This window comes from Manis pentadactyla, chromosome 1 (assembly GCF_030020395.1).
Source record: "Manis pentadactyla isolate mManPen7 chromosome 1, mManPen7.hap1, whole genome shotgun sequence".
NCBI lineage: Eukaryota > Metazoa > Chordata > Mammalia > Pholidota > Manidae > Manis > Manis pentadactyla.
In genome coordinates, this window is record NC_080019.1 from 211,154,037 (window position 1) to 211,171,222 (window position 17,186).

A 17,186-nucleotide genomic window follows, 5' to 3' on the forward strand; every position below is an offset into this window, starting at 1 on the left:
GGACTTTCTGACGATGATACCAGCCTGTGTGATGCTCTTTGTCACGTGTTTTAGGTACAGCCAGTTAAGAGCAAGATGTTCCCTTATGAGACTTTAAACTGGTTTTGATGGTCAAATACTCAAGCATTCCTGAAAACAAACACTACCTCACAATACATCTCACACTGGGAATATTGTCCCAAAAAATTGTGTTTAGGTGGAAGAAGAAAAATGAAACAAATTAATGATTTTTTTTAAAGGATGTGCAATTTGATATTTTTCGGAATAAACAAACGCAAAAAACTTGTAAAAGCTGTATCTGAGAGCCTTGTGTCCTATGAGTGGTAACCCTTGGATTTTTCAGGAAATGGTGCTCAATACATACAGTTGCATAAGCCAGAAGCTATAGCATCATTCCTCATCTGTCCCTCTCTCTTCTTCACATCTAATCTGTCTCTAAGTCCTGTACCTACTGCCTCTAAATCCCCCTTTGAATCTATTTTGCTCTGTCTTCCAGTAGTTCAAGCTGCCTATCTCCCCTGGATTACTGTAATAATCTCCTCTAACTGGTCCACCTGAATCCTCTCTGACAACTCCCCTCTGCCCCTCCAACCAAGTCACTTCTCCCCATTATAGAATTTCTTTTTGAAATATAAATATGATCATGTTCCTGTTCTCTTCAAACTGTACCAGTGACTTTCCATTTACTTTCAGGAAGAATATTGTCTTAGCACGGGCTGCTATAACAAACCACCACAGACAGGGTGGCTTAAACAAAAAGCATGTATTTCTCATAGTTCTGGAGGCTGAAAAATCCAAGATTAAAGGTGCTGGCCGCTTTAGTGTCTGGTAAGGCTCTCTCCCTGGCTTACAGATGGCTGTCTTTTCCCTGTGTGTTCACATGGCTTTTCTTTGGTGTGGATTCTGCAAAGAAGGCAAGTGTAAGAATAATTCAGTCACACACAAACGCATGCCTTCTAATGCCCTCTGAAAGCAAAGCTAAGCAGCCTCTTGCTTCCTTAAGCTTCCATAAGGGAACACCATTGTCAAGGTGAAGGATGAGCGAGGGTGTGGCTTTTCATGGGGAACCCCCCAGAAAGGAAGGAGAAGAGTGAGAGACAGGGGCCTTCTGGTCACGTTGAGGAGTTTGAGCTCCATCCCAAGTGTGATGAGAAGTCACCAAAGGGTTTGAATGTGGGAGGCAGAGAGGCAGTTGTGGGGAAGAAATGATGGAAGGCTGGTATAAAACGATAATAGGGTGAAAAAAGTGGAACAGATTTGAGAGAGATGTAGGGCAGGAAATACATAGGAATTGGCGATTGATTAGATCTGAGGAGGAGGACAAGTCACAGATGACTTGTAGCTTTGGCAACAAGGCAAAATGTAATGCTATTAACTGAATAACAATGTACATAAGAATAGTGAGGATTTTTATCAACCCAGGGAAACCCCAAATACAGTTGACCCCTGAACAACACAGGGGTTTAGGGGTGCTGAGTCCCTGCCAGTTGAAAATCTACATATAACTTTTGGCTCACCCCAAAACTTAACCACTAATAGCCTACTGTTGACCAGAAACCTTACCAATAACATAAACTATTGATTAACACATATTTTGTATGTTATATATGTTATATACTATATTACAATAAACTAAGCTAAGGAAAAGAATATTATTAAAATCAGAAGGAAGAGAAAATACATGCATGGTACTGTACTGCATTTAATGATACTGTGTTTACATCTGTTTACAGAATGAATTATCTGTCAGTACCTACAGTGACAATATATGATACAAAGTAGTGTAGATGTTATATGCATTAATAACACAATTCATCAACAATGAAAAGATAATGTGAAAATTCATTTACTTACAGATATAATGATTCATGCATTGAAGTAAAGCAACAGCAATGTAATTTCTTTATGATAGCCTGGCCTATACATGAATGAATGAATCACTGTAACATTGTTATGGCATACAGGATTACAGTCATGCTCATAAGACAGCATAGGAAACATTGTTACATTTTAAAAAAAGCGCTCATAGGCTGATAGGCACTTTCTCCAGTTATGAGAGGGAGGCATACTGTAATCTGACTCTTGGAAAGCAAAGTTATGAAACAGTGAGAAAACTAAAATTATTAATTTTATATTAAACCTCACATACCTTATGCCTCTGCAGGGATAGGCTTTCCACTTCCATGCAGGTGTTGCACATGATGTTCTACATGATGAATACTTAGGTGATGGGGATGATGATGACCTAAAAACGTCTCTTACAGTGATTTGCATACAATTACGAGATTTTTCACCTGAAGACATTCACGCACATACAGAACAGGTAAGTTTATTATTGGTGTGGCGTGACGACTACTTACTATTCATTAGGTGGAAGTGGATCATCATAAAGGTCTTCATTCTCATTGTCCTCACACCGAGCAGGCTGAGGAGGAGAAGGAGGCAGAGGAGGGGTTGGTTTTGCTGTCTCGGGGGGCAGAGGCGGGAGAGGTGGAGGAGCTAGGAGAGGAAGCAGGAGAGCTGGGTGCACTCAGTAACTTCAAGGACATACATAGCAATTTCTGACTTTTTTGCTTTTTCATTTCTCTAAAAATGTTTCTATACAGTACCAATCCCTCTCCCACCCTTTCCTTTAGTTTCAGCACCCACATCCTATTAGGGCCCGTGCTTGAAAATAAGTCAAAGCAGTATTGAGTAAGTAGAACTTTTCTGCCAGATTTTCTAATGTCAGTTTGTTTCCTAGCACTGCTTCAAAGTGTTCTTCCTTGTCATCTGGCACCAGTTCGGAAGCACTCATCTTTATCAAATTATCTTTCCTCTGGTGTGGTGTATATTAACTTTTGAATTTTTCCAAGATCCATATCTTGAAACCCTTCACCTCACCTTTTCTGCCATATCCATAATCTCTTCCAGGGTTTCCTTGATTGGCTCTGTCATAAATCCTGTGAATTCATGCACAACTGGATAGTTTTCTCCAGCAGGAATATATAGTTTTGGATGTGTTGGTTTTCACAGTTTTTTCTATAACAACAATGGCTTCTTCAATGGTGTAATCCTTCCAGACTTAAATCATGTTCTCTCTACTGGGGTTCTCTTCCACAGTGTTGACAATCTTCCATAGAGTAAGGCTTTTCTAATGGGGCTCAAAGGTGCTCTGACCCCCTAGAGACTGAATGAAAGATGTTGTGTTTGGGGACAGGTAGGCCATTTTGACACATTTGGTATTGAATTCATATGGTTCTGAGTGGCCAGGGGCATTATCCAATATCAAAAAACTTGAAAACTCAGTCCCTCACCACTTCCTGGCTTTGGGGACAAAGTATCCATGAAACAAATCCAGAAAAAGTGTTCTCATTATCCAGGTCTTCTCTTGTACAACCAAAAGACTGACAACTGGTGTTTATCTTCTCCCTTGAAGGCTCAGGGGTTAGCAGCTTTATAGATAAGGGCAGTCCTAATCATAAACCAACTGCATTTGCCTAAAACAGAATTTGCCTATCCCTTCCTGCCTTAAATCCTGGTGCTCACTTCCCTTCCTTTGTAATAGATGTCCTCTGTGGCTTTTTTCTTCCCTCACAAAAAGGCACTTCCGTCTGCATTAAAACCCTGTTCAGGCAGATAAGCTTTCTCCTCAGTGATTTTCCTAGTGGTGTCCGGGGACTCACCTGTGGCCTTTCGATCAGTGGAAGCCACCTCTCATGTTATATTGATTTTTTTAAGCCAAACTTCTTTCTAAAATTATCAAACCATCCTTTGCTGGCATTGAATTCTCCAACTTTAGATTCTTCACTTTCCTTTAAGTTGTCATGTAATGACAAGAATTCATTTTTTCTCAAACCGTTTTAGTCTATAGTTACGCCTCTCTTATAGCAATCCTTCATCCCTGTAAAAACTGCATTTTTGATATGAGATAAAAAGATATTTTGCAAAAAATGCAATGCTTTTGCAGCTGCTGGCATAGCTGCAGTGATGGCTTCACAAATTTCCTCATCTTTTTGCACAATGGTCCTTACGCTGGATGCATTCATCTTGACATGGTGGGCATCTGCAGCTGCCGACTTCAGTCTAGGTACATACCAAGCAGTTGAGCTTTTTAAAATGTCATGACTCTTCTCAGCTTCTTGGGAAGACATTCAGCATCACTAGTGGCACTTCCCACAGTGTTATTCAAACTTCATGGTATTGCACTAAACATGATGAGAAGTACACGAGAATCATGAGAGATGACTTTTCACTGTGATTCCCAATTTATTGGAGAGGTTAACTGCTCACATGGAAATGATTATTGTCACACAGCATTTTATGACAATACTTGCAACACTTGTGCTCACTGCAATAGCAACAGGAGGTGGCTACAAAATATGACAGTGGTACAGTATGTAGTGCAGTTAATTTTATGCAGTTTAAATTTAATACTGTATCTATATTTTTTACATCTCGACCGTAAATGGTTTGTGTGTATGGTTTTGAGAGATTTAAAATTTTATTTATTCATATATATTTTATGGTATTAAATGATGAAATAGGCTAGTATCTACATATATTTCATACATTCATGACATACCTTATTTTTACTTTTTGATATTTCTAAGCTATGTGGTTCCTGTTTTTCAAATTATTGGAAATCTCCAAAGTTTTTTTCACTATATTTATAATGGGTATCAGTAGATTGACACACAGTCTAACCTGTGTTGTTCAAGGATCAGCTGCAATTGTAAAATAAATGGAACTCCATGACATTCTTCAGATTCTGCTTATAATTTTTGTCTATACTTAAATGATCAAAGACAGGTATCCTTTTATTTAAATCATTAACAGACCTCCTTTTGGAGCTTATTCCAATACTTCCACAACCTTTACCACCAAAGACCTGCCATTAAATTGAATCTACATCAGTTTTGATGTAACTGAGGACAATGTCTATGATACATGCTGTGTTGTGTTCTCTGCAGCACAGTGTAACCCCAGAAGTATGCCTGTAATGATATAACTAAATTTATATAGTACTTTATAGTCTACTTACATCCAGTATTTTACCTGTGTCCCATAACAGCCTTGCCAGGGAAGCTAGTTTCTCCATAGAAGCTAGTTTCTCCCATAGAAGATTCAAGGCCAGTACAGCTTGTGGGAGAGCCACAGGCAGTATGTAAAAATATTTAAGTAATAAATCAAGTTATCTGCCTCCTTTGATAAGACTATCTTATAAACACAAGAATGGAAAACATGTATAAAGTTATGGTTTTTATGACTGGAAATTGGCAAGACATCAAATACGACTAAATTTAATTTTTCTTGCTCATGCCTGGGCATTCAACTGAACTGACAATCTCTGAATGGATAATAAATTAATGACCTGATTCATAAATTATTACATATTTTTAAAAATGCATTTATCTTCCTTTCAGTAAAATCAGAAGTCATGTTGCTATAAACAAGATTTTTACTTAGTTGGTGCTATATGAACAATGATACTAAACGAGACCATCTTTCTTGAGTCAGTATATCTTTTTGATAGTTTTTTTATTAATTTCAATTTGAGAAAGCTTTGCTCTAAGAGTTGAATTAAAAATTTTTTAACTTCATCATTTATCGCTTATATTGTTATTTTAAGTATCTCTTAAATATAATGTAATAAGAATCAAATAATGTGAAGAAATGTTAAGAACCAGTATGAAACTTCTAGATCTGCACATCTACAAACTTGAAGGTAATATGGATTGTTTAATGTTGCAAAATGTTTGTTTCCATGTGCAATTGTAGTGAACAATGTACCAATTCATGAGTACTCCTGGAACCACAAACTCCAACAGAAAGAGAAGCAAGAAAACTGATGTTCAACACTACAAGGAAACTATAGTTTGTTACTCAAGAATTACAGTCATAATTTCTAAGAGGAAGGATCTGACAAGTTAATTAATTCATCTATGTTCTTATCAAACCAAGCACTTCTCTTCAAAGCCTCTGTCACCCCAAAGCAGTGTCTATCTCTGATAGTGGTAGTGGCCACAAGCAATTACAGTATTAGGCACAGTCGTGGGTTTTTTTGAGGACATAAAATAAAGCAAGTGGAGAAACATTCCTCTGGGACCTAAAGAGTGATTTTTCTGAAAGCAGTGTTCAGAGTTACAGGGTGCCATTTCCAAATGAGAGGCACCCATGTCTTCTTTCCTCTTCTGGTAACAGCTTTATGGAGATAGAATTCACATACCATAGAACTCACCCTTTGAAAGTGGATTTTATTCACCTTAGAAAGAAACAGTTAGCAATCACTTCCTATACCCGCCCTCCCCACTAGCCTCTGGCAACCTCTAATCTACTTTATGTCTCCATGGAATTGCCTATTCTAGACATTTCATATAAATAGAGTCACACAGTATGTGGCCTCTTTCACTTAGCACAACATTTTCAAGGCTCATCTATGTTGTGGCATGTGTCAATACTTCCTTCTTATGGCTGAATAATATTCCACCATATGGATACCACATTGTGTTCATTCATCAGTCAATGGACATTTGAGGTATGTCTACTTTTTGGCTGTTATAAATAATTCCACTACAAATATGTGTGTACAAGTTTTTCTTTATGAGTGAGGGTGTGGCTTTTCATGGGGTTTGGACATGTTTTCATTTCTCTTGGGGCTGTACTTAGGAATGGAGTCGCTGGAATATGTTGTTATTCCATATATAATGTTTTAAGTAACTATCCAAACAGTTTTCTAAAGTAATTGTGCAGTTTTAGAATTCTATCAGCAATATATGAAGGTTCCATCTTCTCCACATCCTTGTCAACACTTTTGTCTATTTTTTCAGTTACAGCTATCCTAGTGCTAAGTCATTGTTATAAACAATGTTAAGTGTTAACTCATTTGATCCTCCCAATATTGCCATACCCAGAAAAGGGAATTAAGGCTCAGAGTGGTTCAGTAACTTGTTCAACACATTGGACAGTGGCAGAGCTGTAATTAGATATATACTACACAAATAAAACACTATCTGAACGCAAGAGAATGCAAACAATTTGAGGAAAAGAATTTTTTTCTTTGGTGCCCTCAACCTTTCTTTTAGGAGACCTTCTTGAGTTTTAAGATAAAATCCTCTGTTCTATGCAAGGTAGTTTCTAGTTGATGTCCTGAATCCACTGCTGCCTTATGCACCAGGCTAGCCAGTACTGGGGCTTAATATTGAGGGGAAGAGGGAGAATGAAATAGTCTCTGAATATTCATTTCAATTAAGACAAAAATGTCCATTTAGCTGTGAACAAAATCTATCAGCCACTGGTATTTTGTGATTATTAATTTGAAATTTTAAAAAAATCATTTGAAAAGCTTTTTTCTTTAAGTATGATCTTTACTATTCTTGGGTCAAACCAGTTTCCAAGGTACACATTTCTGCATTCTTAGTGAAGTCAGTGGAAACAGACTTCAACACCAATTTTTATGAATGTTTTAATCCATGAAGATACATGCCATCTTTTAAATGTTTAATTTTATAGTAATTTATAATAGAGAAAACTTTATATATTTTTATATTAGGATAACAGTCAAACAAAGTATATTTTTAAATGTTTGCTCTCAAAAGTAGACCACAGCAGTAAAGTAAATGTAGTTAATTCAGTGCTTAGGAAATAATTGGAATAAAAAGTCTTTGATTCTTACCATAGAAATCTGATTTGCAGGGCTGTATGCTGTTTAAGGATAAATTTGTGTATGGGTACAAAAAAATTCCAAGGGTCTTTATCCAGTGAGTTCTATCTCTGACAGAGGCACAGTGATGGACGATTCTGCTCATGCCTCTGAACTGAAGATTGTCCTCTGTATCTCCATTTAAAGACACCTTTTCCGCTTCTTTCTCTGCTGGTGATATTCAGCAGAGAAAGGGCTGAGGGAAGTAGGAAAGGGTACCTGTACAATCAAACAATGAGCTAAGAATTTTCCTTCTGACCATTCCTTAACGACTGATGATCACCTCCTAAACTCTAATAATTACCACCAAGAGTGAAAAACAGGACAATGACTTCCATGTATGTAACCAAAAGTCATAAAAGGAAACAAACTAAAATTTTCACTATATACTTGGCTATACTGAGGCTTGTGACAGCATGCTGCAAAACGTCAAAGAGCCTAACAAGTTACTGCATCAGTTGTTAGGAGAGCTTGGGAGGAGGAGGAAGGTAAAATGAAGGATATAAGCTGCTTTACCAAAAGCAAGACTTTCTCAGAGAAATCGAAGTTCTACAGAAAGGTTGGCAGAGAGAAATGAGTAGTTTGGAGGAAAAATCTGTTGTTTTAGACATTACACATTTGTAGTTCAGGGTACTTTATGAGCACTCTGTATTATATTCTATTCATATGGAATCATTCCATGATGATAACCTGGACATGCAAACTCTAACATACTTATTTTAACAGCTTAATTTTTTAATATTTATGCATTTCACTCATTTAAAGTGCATAATTATGATATACAGGAGTAGAGTATTATATATAATATGGACTCCTATGATATATCATATTAAATGCATCCTGACAGAAGGGTTTAAATATACCAGAGAGGAAATTAATTAATTTATCAAATAATACTATGGCACCTAAGTATTTTAGCTTTCAAAATATCTAATAAACCTCCCTAGTCACTTCGTTTTTGCAACATCCTTGCTTTAAGGAAGGAAGGTAGAGATGTTTGCTTGTCTGGAAGTTTAAATGGAATTATAAACCTTCCATCCCCTTTTGTGATGTTGACAGAGTTATTTTCATGTTACTTATACATGAAGAAGTCAGGCTGTTTGAAGTTTTGAAGTTTCGCTTCACAAGTTGTGGAGTACAACCAAGTATGTAGTGAAAATTTTGCAACTTTGTTTCCTTTAATGATGTTTGGGGTGACATGCCATGGAAGTTACTGCCACGGTTATATTTTTCACTATTGGTGATAATTATTAGGGTTTAGGAGGTGATAATCATGTCCTTTCCCTTGATTTGTATTTAGAATGAATGAGAAATAAGAGGCAGAAGTCAGAAAGACAGAAATAGAAATATTAGCTTTATTACTAAAAAATTGTTGGAAAGTAGTGCTTAGGTATGCAGCCACCAGGGTTTCCTTGGATCACTATGATTAGGTTTGGTGCTAGTTCTAGAACACTAAAAATAGCAGTGGCATAAATGAGGGAGAGACTACTGCTCACCTACGAGGCCAGAGGTGTCACATCAGGACTGGTAGACAGTTCCACAGTCTCCAGCACCCAGACTCCTCACAATTTTGTTGACTGCTATGTGTGGCTTCTTTTCCAAGGTCATCTTGGGGTCTAGGATGGATGCCGCAGCTCCTGCCGTCATGTATACATTCCAGCGAATAGGAAGAGAGGGGGATAAAGGAAGAATGTCTCCATTTAAAGACACCTTTTTCGCTTCTTTCTCATTAGCTAAAACACAGTCACCTCTAACTAGGAAAAGCAACCAGTTTTTAGCTGGGCAGTCATGTACTCAGCTAAAAATGGAGAAGCCTATTATAGAGAGAAGATATTGCTGGACAACTTACAGTCTCTGCCATATTCCTGAGATAAATTTGTGCAGTCAGGTAGAGGGAGAGCTGGACAGCTACCAGCTCTGCATAACACAGAGCAGAGACCTACCTGGAGGGTAAGCTGCTTGTCATAAGGGGAACTCAGAAGGGCCTGAGGCAACATGCTTGGTTCCTTCTTACTCTCACCCACTAGGATAGACCAGATGTGTTTCTCCTATACTCTTCCTTCTTGATGTCTGGCTTTTCTAAGGGGCAGTACAGTGAACCGTCATAAGGCAGGAACGCAGTACATGATCTGGCACCACAGTAACAAGGTTTTCTTAGTTCCCTGTTATCTAGCCTTTGTGTGTCTTTACTGTCCATTAGATTAAGAAATCTTCCTGAATAGTCATAAGATAGTTCTTCTTCTGGCAAAATGTCTTTGGCTGCAAAAAGTGCCAACTTTGGTACCATTGAGTCAATTCGGACAGGAATCATCAACAGGTTTGGCTCACAAGAATGGTTAAGGAATCTTCCCAGATTTCCTATATAGGCAGGATCAACAAATGTTTCAATTACCTGCCCACTAAAAACATGTTCCCTGATGGCAATTATGTAATTTGAATCGTGTACTGTTTGTAACTGAATTCTTCTCTGTACTTCAGAGGATCCTAAGACCTCACCAGCATATTCACAGACGAAATGCCCTTTTGGTATAAATTCCCTGGTACGAAGTCCCCAGCCTTTTTTATCTGTCTTGAACACCTGGAGGTGGAACTGCAGACCCCGTTGGACCACTCTGTTCCCGCAGTGGTCACTGCACTGGCACAGGGCATTGCATTCAAACACTGGCTTGGCATGCTTTGCTTCTGATCCTGTATCTCTGAGGCATGACTTATCATCATAGTTCTGCTCATGACGGAGGCAGGAGCAAGTACCAGGGAGGCAGGGAGTTTGGAGACAAATGCATCCGGGAAAGGTTATCTGCGTGGGATCAGTGTCTGCTCCCGGCCCAGCTACATGGTCAGGGGTATACTGCAAATAATAGAAATACATGCTGTTAGTGTCCTTGGACCCAGTTTCCCCACACCTCCAACAAGCTATGTCCCAGACATCAGCTGGGTGTCCTATATTTCAGTGAAGTTCTGACATTATCTACCTGGAGATGGGATCACATTCCAAATTTAAGGGCAGTCCTACACGATTTGCCCTCTCCCTGCCAGATAGCAATCTCAAGCCCAGGTTGTATCTACAGGAATGTTTGAACTGTACCTCTTTCAGTCAATCCTCCATTAATACTGTGTCTCCTGGCCATGCTTTAGAAAAAGTATTCAACAGCATGTAGTAACTCCCCGTTGAGGCCTTGTTGGAGCCATGCAGTTAGGTGCAAAACCCTATACTTTAAAGAAAAGCTGAGCTGGGGAGTAAGGATTGACATCCTCTTGTGATGGATGAGTTGGAATATCTGGGAAAGGCCAACACTGCTTACAAAGTGATTTGATGGGGGAGAGTGAGAAGAGCTTTTCTTGTTTGTGTTATTTCTTATGACTTAAGCTTAGCAGAGATGTCCTAAAGGGATAAAGAATGGCTTAGAAAAAGATGACCTATCAGTCAAATTCAATATGACTGCTGTTTTATACAGAATCTACTTCCAGCTTCTAAGAGTCAATGCTGAAATATAAATGGTTACTGAAACAATTAACAAGTACTTAAAATGAAGATTTCACTATCTTTCTGTTAAACTTTTTGTGAAGAATTCTTTTAAATTGATTGTGTTTAAAGGTGCATGCATTTTAGTATAAACCATTAAAATCTAAAGTGCTTTTTTTTGACACACGTTAACTTCTTTTAAAATCAAGTCTGACTTATTGCAGTTTCCTCACCAGGAGAGCATATTATTCCTTGTTGAACTTATTTGCATATGGAAGGGTTTGGGAACATATACCTATTTTTGCTTTTTTTTACTTATATATTAAAAAAAAGATTTTAGAGAATCTAGGAATTTTGAATTTTAAAAAATTCTGCAATTTAAACTTGATGCACAATCTCTAAGATCCTTCAGAGATTTATATTACTAAAGGTAGCTAATTCCAAAAGAGCTGCAGACACCTTCCAAAGGATAAAGATTCCTGGATAAACTTCCTGTTTAAAGAGAGTCTTTTTTTCTTCCCCTTGATGGATATAATCCTCAACTCTGATACCAATAATCACCACAAATCATTTTAGATCCATGTTTCCATTTTCTCCTCCATTAAAGGTTGGTAAAATACCATTCCAGAGAGATTTTACCTTAGAAAAATGGGTATACTAAAAAATACTCTCTTGAAAGCCATGGTCTAATTATGTAACTGATGATTATGTAATAATCCATCTTTTCAAGTAGCTACATGCTAAAAAGTTCTTTTTACTCTTTCTTATCAGAAATAAACTGATGTGATGTCATTGTCCTGGCCTTCTATTCAAATATTTCATTTTGAGTATCTGAAAGCTAATAAAGTGTGTTAAAATGGGAGTCAGTAAATGTGAGTTTAAAGCTCCATTTTGTAACAGTCTTTCCATAGTCTGTACCCTACTTCCTGGTCCAAAGCCCAGGACCAAACTGATCCCCAAAGGGTTTATGCTAAGGGTTTTCTGTACATACCCTAAGCCAAGGAGAGATCAAAGCTTGGGAGATGTGACCAAAGAGGATATGGGTTTTTACCTATCCAGCTTTCTTTCCTTTTCTTTGGATAACAGCACCCTGACTCTTCTAAAAGGAACCCTTCCCACTCTTATCTCAGTGGTTTGGATGGAGGTCCAGTTTGGGCAGGGACCTACACCTGGCTAATCAGAACATCACTTGCTCTTTCAAATGTTTGGATGGACACAGGAGCTAAGCCAGATCAATGAAATAGAATTCTACGATTTTTGCTGAAACAATTAGGAAAGAGGCATTCTTTCCACTGGGGTTGTAAAACTGTAGAGCATTCACTGGGCATTCCCAAGTTCTACCACACACACAAATCCTATTGAGTGTGTAGCCAACCACAGAAAGGCTAGCATGGGGTGCGAAGTGGGGGTTGGTAGAAAGAAATATCTGATGACACTGTTAGAGTTCTTAGATCCAGACATGCCCATAGTTACCACTCTTGGACTTTGCTATCATGTGAGGCAATTCCTTCCCTTTTTTGCTTGAGTTGGTTTATGTTGTATTTATATTTTTCATAAACAAATGAGTCTTGAGTGATATACCCAGGGTGGAAGTTGAGAATGGTTCCAGGAAGTAGCTGGAGAATTTTGTCAAAGACATAAATGGCTAATGAGAAATGAGGTCTCCAAGAGGGAGGTGAGACTAGCAATGTGTGCAGGAGCCCAGACAGTAAAACTCTATGCCTGGCCTGCAACACTGGGCAAGCAGTGGAGAGCTTCCCAGCATAGAAAGTCTTACAGGAGACACAGAACAAGGCTTTTATTAGCAGTGAGACTTAGGGCAAGTGACTTGCTAAGCTTCAGGCTAGCATTTATTTAACAGGAATAAAACCTTCTTTGGGAATGGGGTTTCATGAAATTTAAGTAACCTAACACTGTTCTCAGTGCCAGGCACTTTATACTTTTAAAAAAGTAGCTTCCTTAAATTTTTCTAGATAATATTTCTAGATTTTATATTTAAAACATTGTATATTTTTGGCATATTACTTAATCTCTCTAAACACTTTCTATCTTAGGTTGCTGTGAAGTAAAAAAAAAGGAGAATCCACATAAAAAGCTTGCTCGAGTGGCTGGCACTTAGGTGTTTAATATGAATTCTGCAGGCTATCTAGTGGGATGGTGAAAAATAGGTTCTGGAGTTAAATTTCCCAATTTCAAATGTATCTGAGCCAAAATTATGTTTAGAAAACCATGTGATTATTTTCCTATCCTCCATTACTTATCCATCTTCAGGGGTTTGGTGGTGGTTGGCAGCAACTAAGAGCTGATCTGGCACAGATGTCTTTTATTCAAATGCTGCCTTACTGCATATTACATGCATGTGCTGGGATTTAGAAAGAACCCATTCATAAAAATTCACAAGAGGACATGGAGAATGGGATTTTCATATTTTTTACTTTTTTTTTTTTCATAACATAAGCTTTTTTTCCCTGGTGTGTGTTAAAGTACAAAATTGATCATGCAAGAGTTGGGAATAAATGCAAAATGATCAGTGCAAAATGATGCACTAGAAACCAGATCCTTGAAGAATTGAGAGGAGATGTCAAGTTTGACAGAAAACTTTCTTTTAAACCATGACCACTCAAGAAGTCAAAATGGAACCAGACTAGTTGAAGAGCAAATACACCATCTTGGCTATGCTCATATACCATTTCTCCCTTCTCTGAACTAGACCTGCCCTTATTAATAGAAGGTACTCTGGGATCTAAATGACATAGGCTGTAGGGCTCTCTACTTGTATTGAATGTGTATATGTTATTTTTCTAATAAATACATGTCTCAAGGAAAGGCATGCTTACGAGGTTTGGGGTGTGGCATGGTAATGGGGTCAGGTTCTTATACATAAGACTAGGCACAGAGCAGGTGGCTCATGAATTATTTTTTGATTGCTTATTGTAGCTCATGATAATTTGATTCAAAGTATGACTTTGCTGAGTCAAATTTTGTATTGAAGCCCCTGAAACTGAAGTATGACAATGCACAACAACCTGGGCTTAAAACCTATGCCTTGATTCTGAATTTTAAGAAAGTGCTGTGAAAATCTTCAGGCCGTTTTTGGTTGTTTTCAAACACCAGCTACAAGCATTTTTGTACTTGGCTTCCAGCCCCATGAGTTTTTGCTTCAAGCAGCTATTAGGAGACTGAGAGCCAGATAATCGTCAAGGTCAAGTAGAGATATTAAAAAGGATGTTTGAAGCTGGTTTCAGAAACCTGAAAAATGTCTAGATCCAACTCATAGTTTAAGAAAATCAATTTATTTTCTACTAGGCTTCAAAAATGATGGCATTATTAAATGCTTGTTTGCAATGTGAACATTTGAATATTCTTTTTCCCTTTTCACACAGTACCCAGAAGCAAAACTAAAAAAAAAAACCTTGAGTTTTCATGCCTTAATTCTTATGTGTGTATGTCTATGAAGCAGGGTTTGGGGCAAGCAAGCTTTTTAAAATTTTTAATAAGACTGATATTATGCTCCTGAGTATATGGAAGCAAATTAGCTGAAGGCACCTCTGGGTTTTCATTTAAATGTTTCAAGCATGTTTTCTCTTCGTGCTAAGACTAAGTTCCATGAGGAAGGAATCTTGTTTTCTTTATGTAATTCTAACTCTGCCCAGAGCTGTGCTATTATAGCCAGACAGCTAGAACACTGTAGGGATGAGTCTCGGCCTCCTGATTTTCATTTATGCCCATCAACTATATGTGTAAAGATAAATAACCTGGCTTCCTTCCCTGCCTTTTTATAGCAACCAAGTGCTTTATAAATGCTCTTGTAAGCCTAGGCGCAGCAGTTGTGCATTGTCATTATATTATCTTCTATGCCTAACTTAAAATGGTGCCTGGAACATTATAGGCCCTCAATTACTTATTGAATAAAGAAAACATGTATCAGTGTTTTTGACCAGGCATTCAGCAATGTTTGGTCTTGAATAAGCTTTTAGGGATCAGTGTTTAATATCTGTGCTAACTAACCATATTAACCATAAACTGCCTAAGGTAGTTTGAGGAAAAATAACCATTTCTGACATTAATATCCTGTTCTACTCTTTGGAAATTGATATTGAGTTATTGTCTTATTTGATCCTCACAACAAACCTAGGAAGAAGGAAGGACAGGGTTCAATATTGATAATGGACGTGACAAGGGCTATACATTTTTAGTTATTTTCATTTTGCAGATGAAGAAACTCAGGCTAAAATGGATAACCCCCAAACGTCCACATCCAGTGCTCTTTGCACACCATCCTTTCTTTGGGTTATTCCTTATTCTTTAGGCAACCTGTAGTTAGGGGAGAAAGGGCTCTGAGTTAGTAATAGTTGTGAACATTTATTGACTTTCAGCAAACCTGGAACTGTATTTTGCTTATCATTATCAAAACAAACTGGGAGAGAGGAGTTACTTTAATGTACACGGAGGGCCCTAAGGCTTAGCTGAAACCCTATTTTCTTAAGCCTCACAGCATGAGGGAGACTCAAGTCTGACTCAAGAGGTTAAGTTTTTAACCATGATGTCTGAGATACGTTAATGGGCCCCATGCCTTATCTGACATTTGTAAATGATTAACCCTTGATTCCTCAGTGAGTTCTGGCGGCAGAACTAGGACACGCCAAGTTCTCCGGTAGCTTTCCCAAGGACCTCATAAAACATCTGGTTTTGCCCTTCAGGGAACTGCCAGTCTATGGGCAGAGAAGAGGAATACTCTCGTTAAGATTACGATGGATTAACAGAAAACACTGAATCCTGTGCATTTAAATTATTCCTGTGCGCGAACAGCTATGCGATGGTGTAAGAAAAAAAGGACGCAAGCAGCAGTCCAAGAGTCAACCGTATAACCACGACCACGTGCGGGAGTGGCGCACGAGAGCCTCGGGGCCATCTAGCCCCGCCTCAAACCCGGACGGGCCCCAGCCCCGCCCCAGTGGCTGAGCGCACACTGCTCGTGGCCGTCAAGCCCCGCCCCCTACAGGAGGTTGTCGGTCCCGCGCGCCACTTTCCTACCTCGAAGGGCTCTGGCTCCACTCCCGGCGGCCAAGCGCTCACAGGCAAGTTCTCCAGGCCGCGCGCGATGTCCACCCGCTCCGTCAGGGCTTCAGGTTCCGCCTCGGCCGCTGCCATCCTGCAAGGCTGCTTCTCCACGGCTTTAGAGGACACTTCACCCCCCGTCTCCATACGCCGGCCAACCTTGACGCTCTTGAGCCTCGCAAAGGGTGCTGGGAGACGTGGGTCCCGTGGCCCCGCTGCCTCATGGGAGTTGTAGTTTTTCCTCCTCTTCTTTCTCTAGTGGCTTGTGAGGCTATCTCCTTGCCCGAACCTCAGCTTTCCTAGACTTTTGGGTCTGGCTCGCTTTTAGTTTTGTGCCAGATGTACAAATAATAGAAAGCCTCGCAAGGTAACGGACAAAGCTTTGGGAAGACAAAATAAGGGCTTTAATTTTTCCTGGATGCCTGAGGGAGGGCTTTAGAGGTGAGGTTTTTTAGAGCCCTCAGCTTCCTGAGGGCTTCGAAGTTTGCTGGAGCCGGCGGAGGGCGCGTGTCAGGCTGAGGGGGAACTGCACCCCGGGGTTTCCAAAGACCTGGGACCGGGGTGGAAATGGAATGTAGAGAGAGAGTTTGCCCTCAGGTGGCCGAATAGTCTCACAGGAGCGTTATCGGGCGCCGTAAGGAATGCGCTACCCTACCGGCTTCCCCTTCCCGAGAAAAAGACAAACCCTGTTCCTGAAAGGAAACTGATTAACTTGGAAATTACTGAATCCAGTAGAGTATTTTCATCCTTCCCAAAGCTCTCTGACCAGATTGCTACTTCTACTTGAAACCATCTTTTCTTGAAGCTTCCGTGGAGCTTGCTCTGAATGCGCTCCCATCTCTCAGACTGTCCTTCCGAGTGTCCTTTGTCCTTGTCCTGCTTGACTCTCAGAAATGTGGGCCTTTTTGCTCAAGGCTCTATTCTCACCTTGTCTGGGCTTCCTCGGTCATAGCATCTACTGCTGTGGCTTCAAATATAAATTAT

At 39.2% G+C, this 17,186-nt stretch overlaps 1 protein-coding gene across 4 annotated transcripts; it reads right to left on the bottom strand.

Moving 5' to 3' along the window:
* Positions 1 to 2,360: 2,360 nt before the first annotated feature.
* Positions 2,361 to 16,637, bottom strand: LOC118908615 (histone-lysine N-methyltransferase SETMAR). Of its 4 annotated transcripts, none has more exons than XR_005023258.2 (3): positions 16,179 to 16,637; positions 9,178 to 10,529; positions 2,361 to 2,425 (listed from the first exon to the last, which is right to left on the bottom strand). XR_005023258.2 is itself a non-coding variant. In XM_036878375.2 (2 exons), the coding sequence occupies exons 1-2, from the start codon at positions 16,347 to 16,349 to the stop codon at positions 9,705 to 9,707; spliced, it is 996 nt and encodes a 331-aa protein (XP_036734270.2). In that variant the 5' UTR covers positions 16,350 to 16,637; the 3' UTR covers positions 6,610 to 9,704. The 4 variants fall into 4 exon arrangements, 1 of the variants encoding a protein (XP_036734270.2); XR_005023257.2 differs by having other exon boundaries at positions 2,361 to 2,499; XM_036878375.2 differs by lacking the exon at positions 2,361 to 2,425 and having other exon boundaries at positions 6,610 to 10,529.
* Positions 16,638 to 17,186: the final 549 nt, after the last annotated feature.

Coding starts and splice junctions, on each gene's coding strand:
- LOC118908615 (XM_036878375.2), bottom strand. CDS start 16,349: ATGGAGACGGGGGGTGAAGTGTCCTCTAAAGCCGTGGAGAAGCAGCCT. Junction 10,530..16,178: donor TGGAGCCAGAGCCCTTCGAG/GTAGGAAAGTGG, acceptor TATTATTTGCAG/TATACCCCTGACCATGTAGC.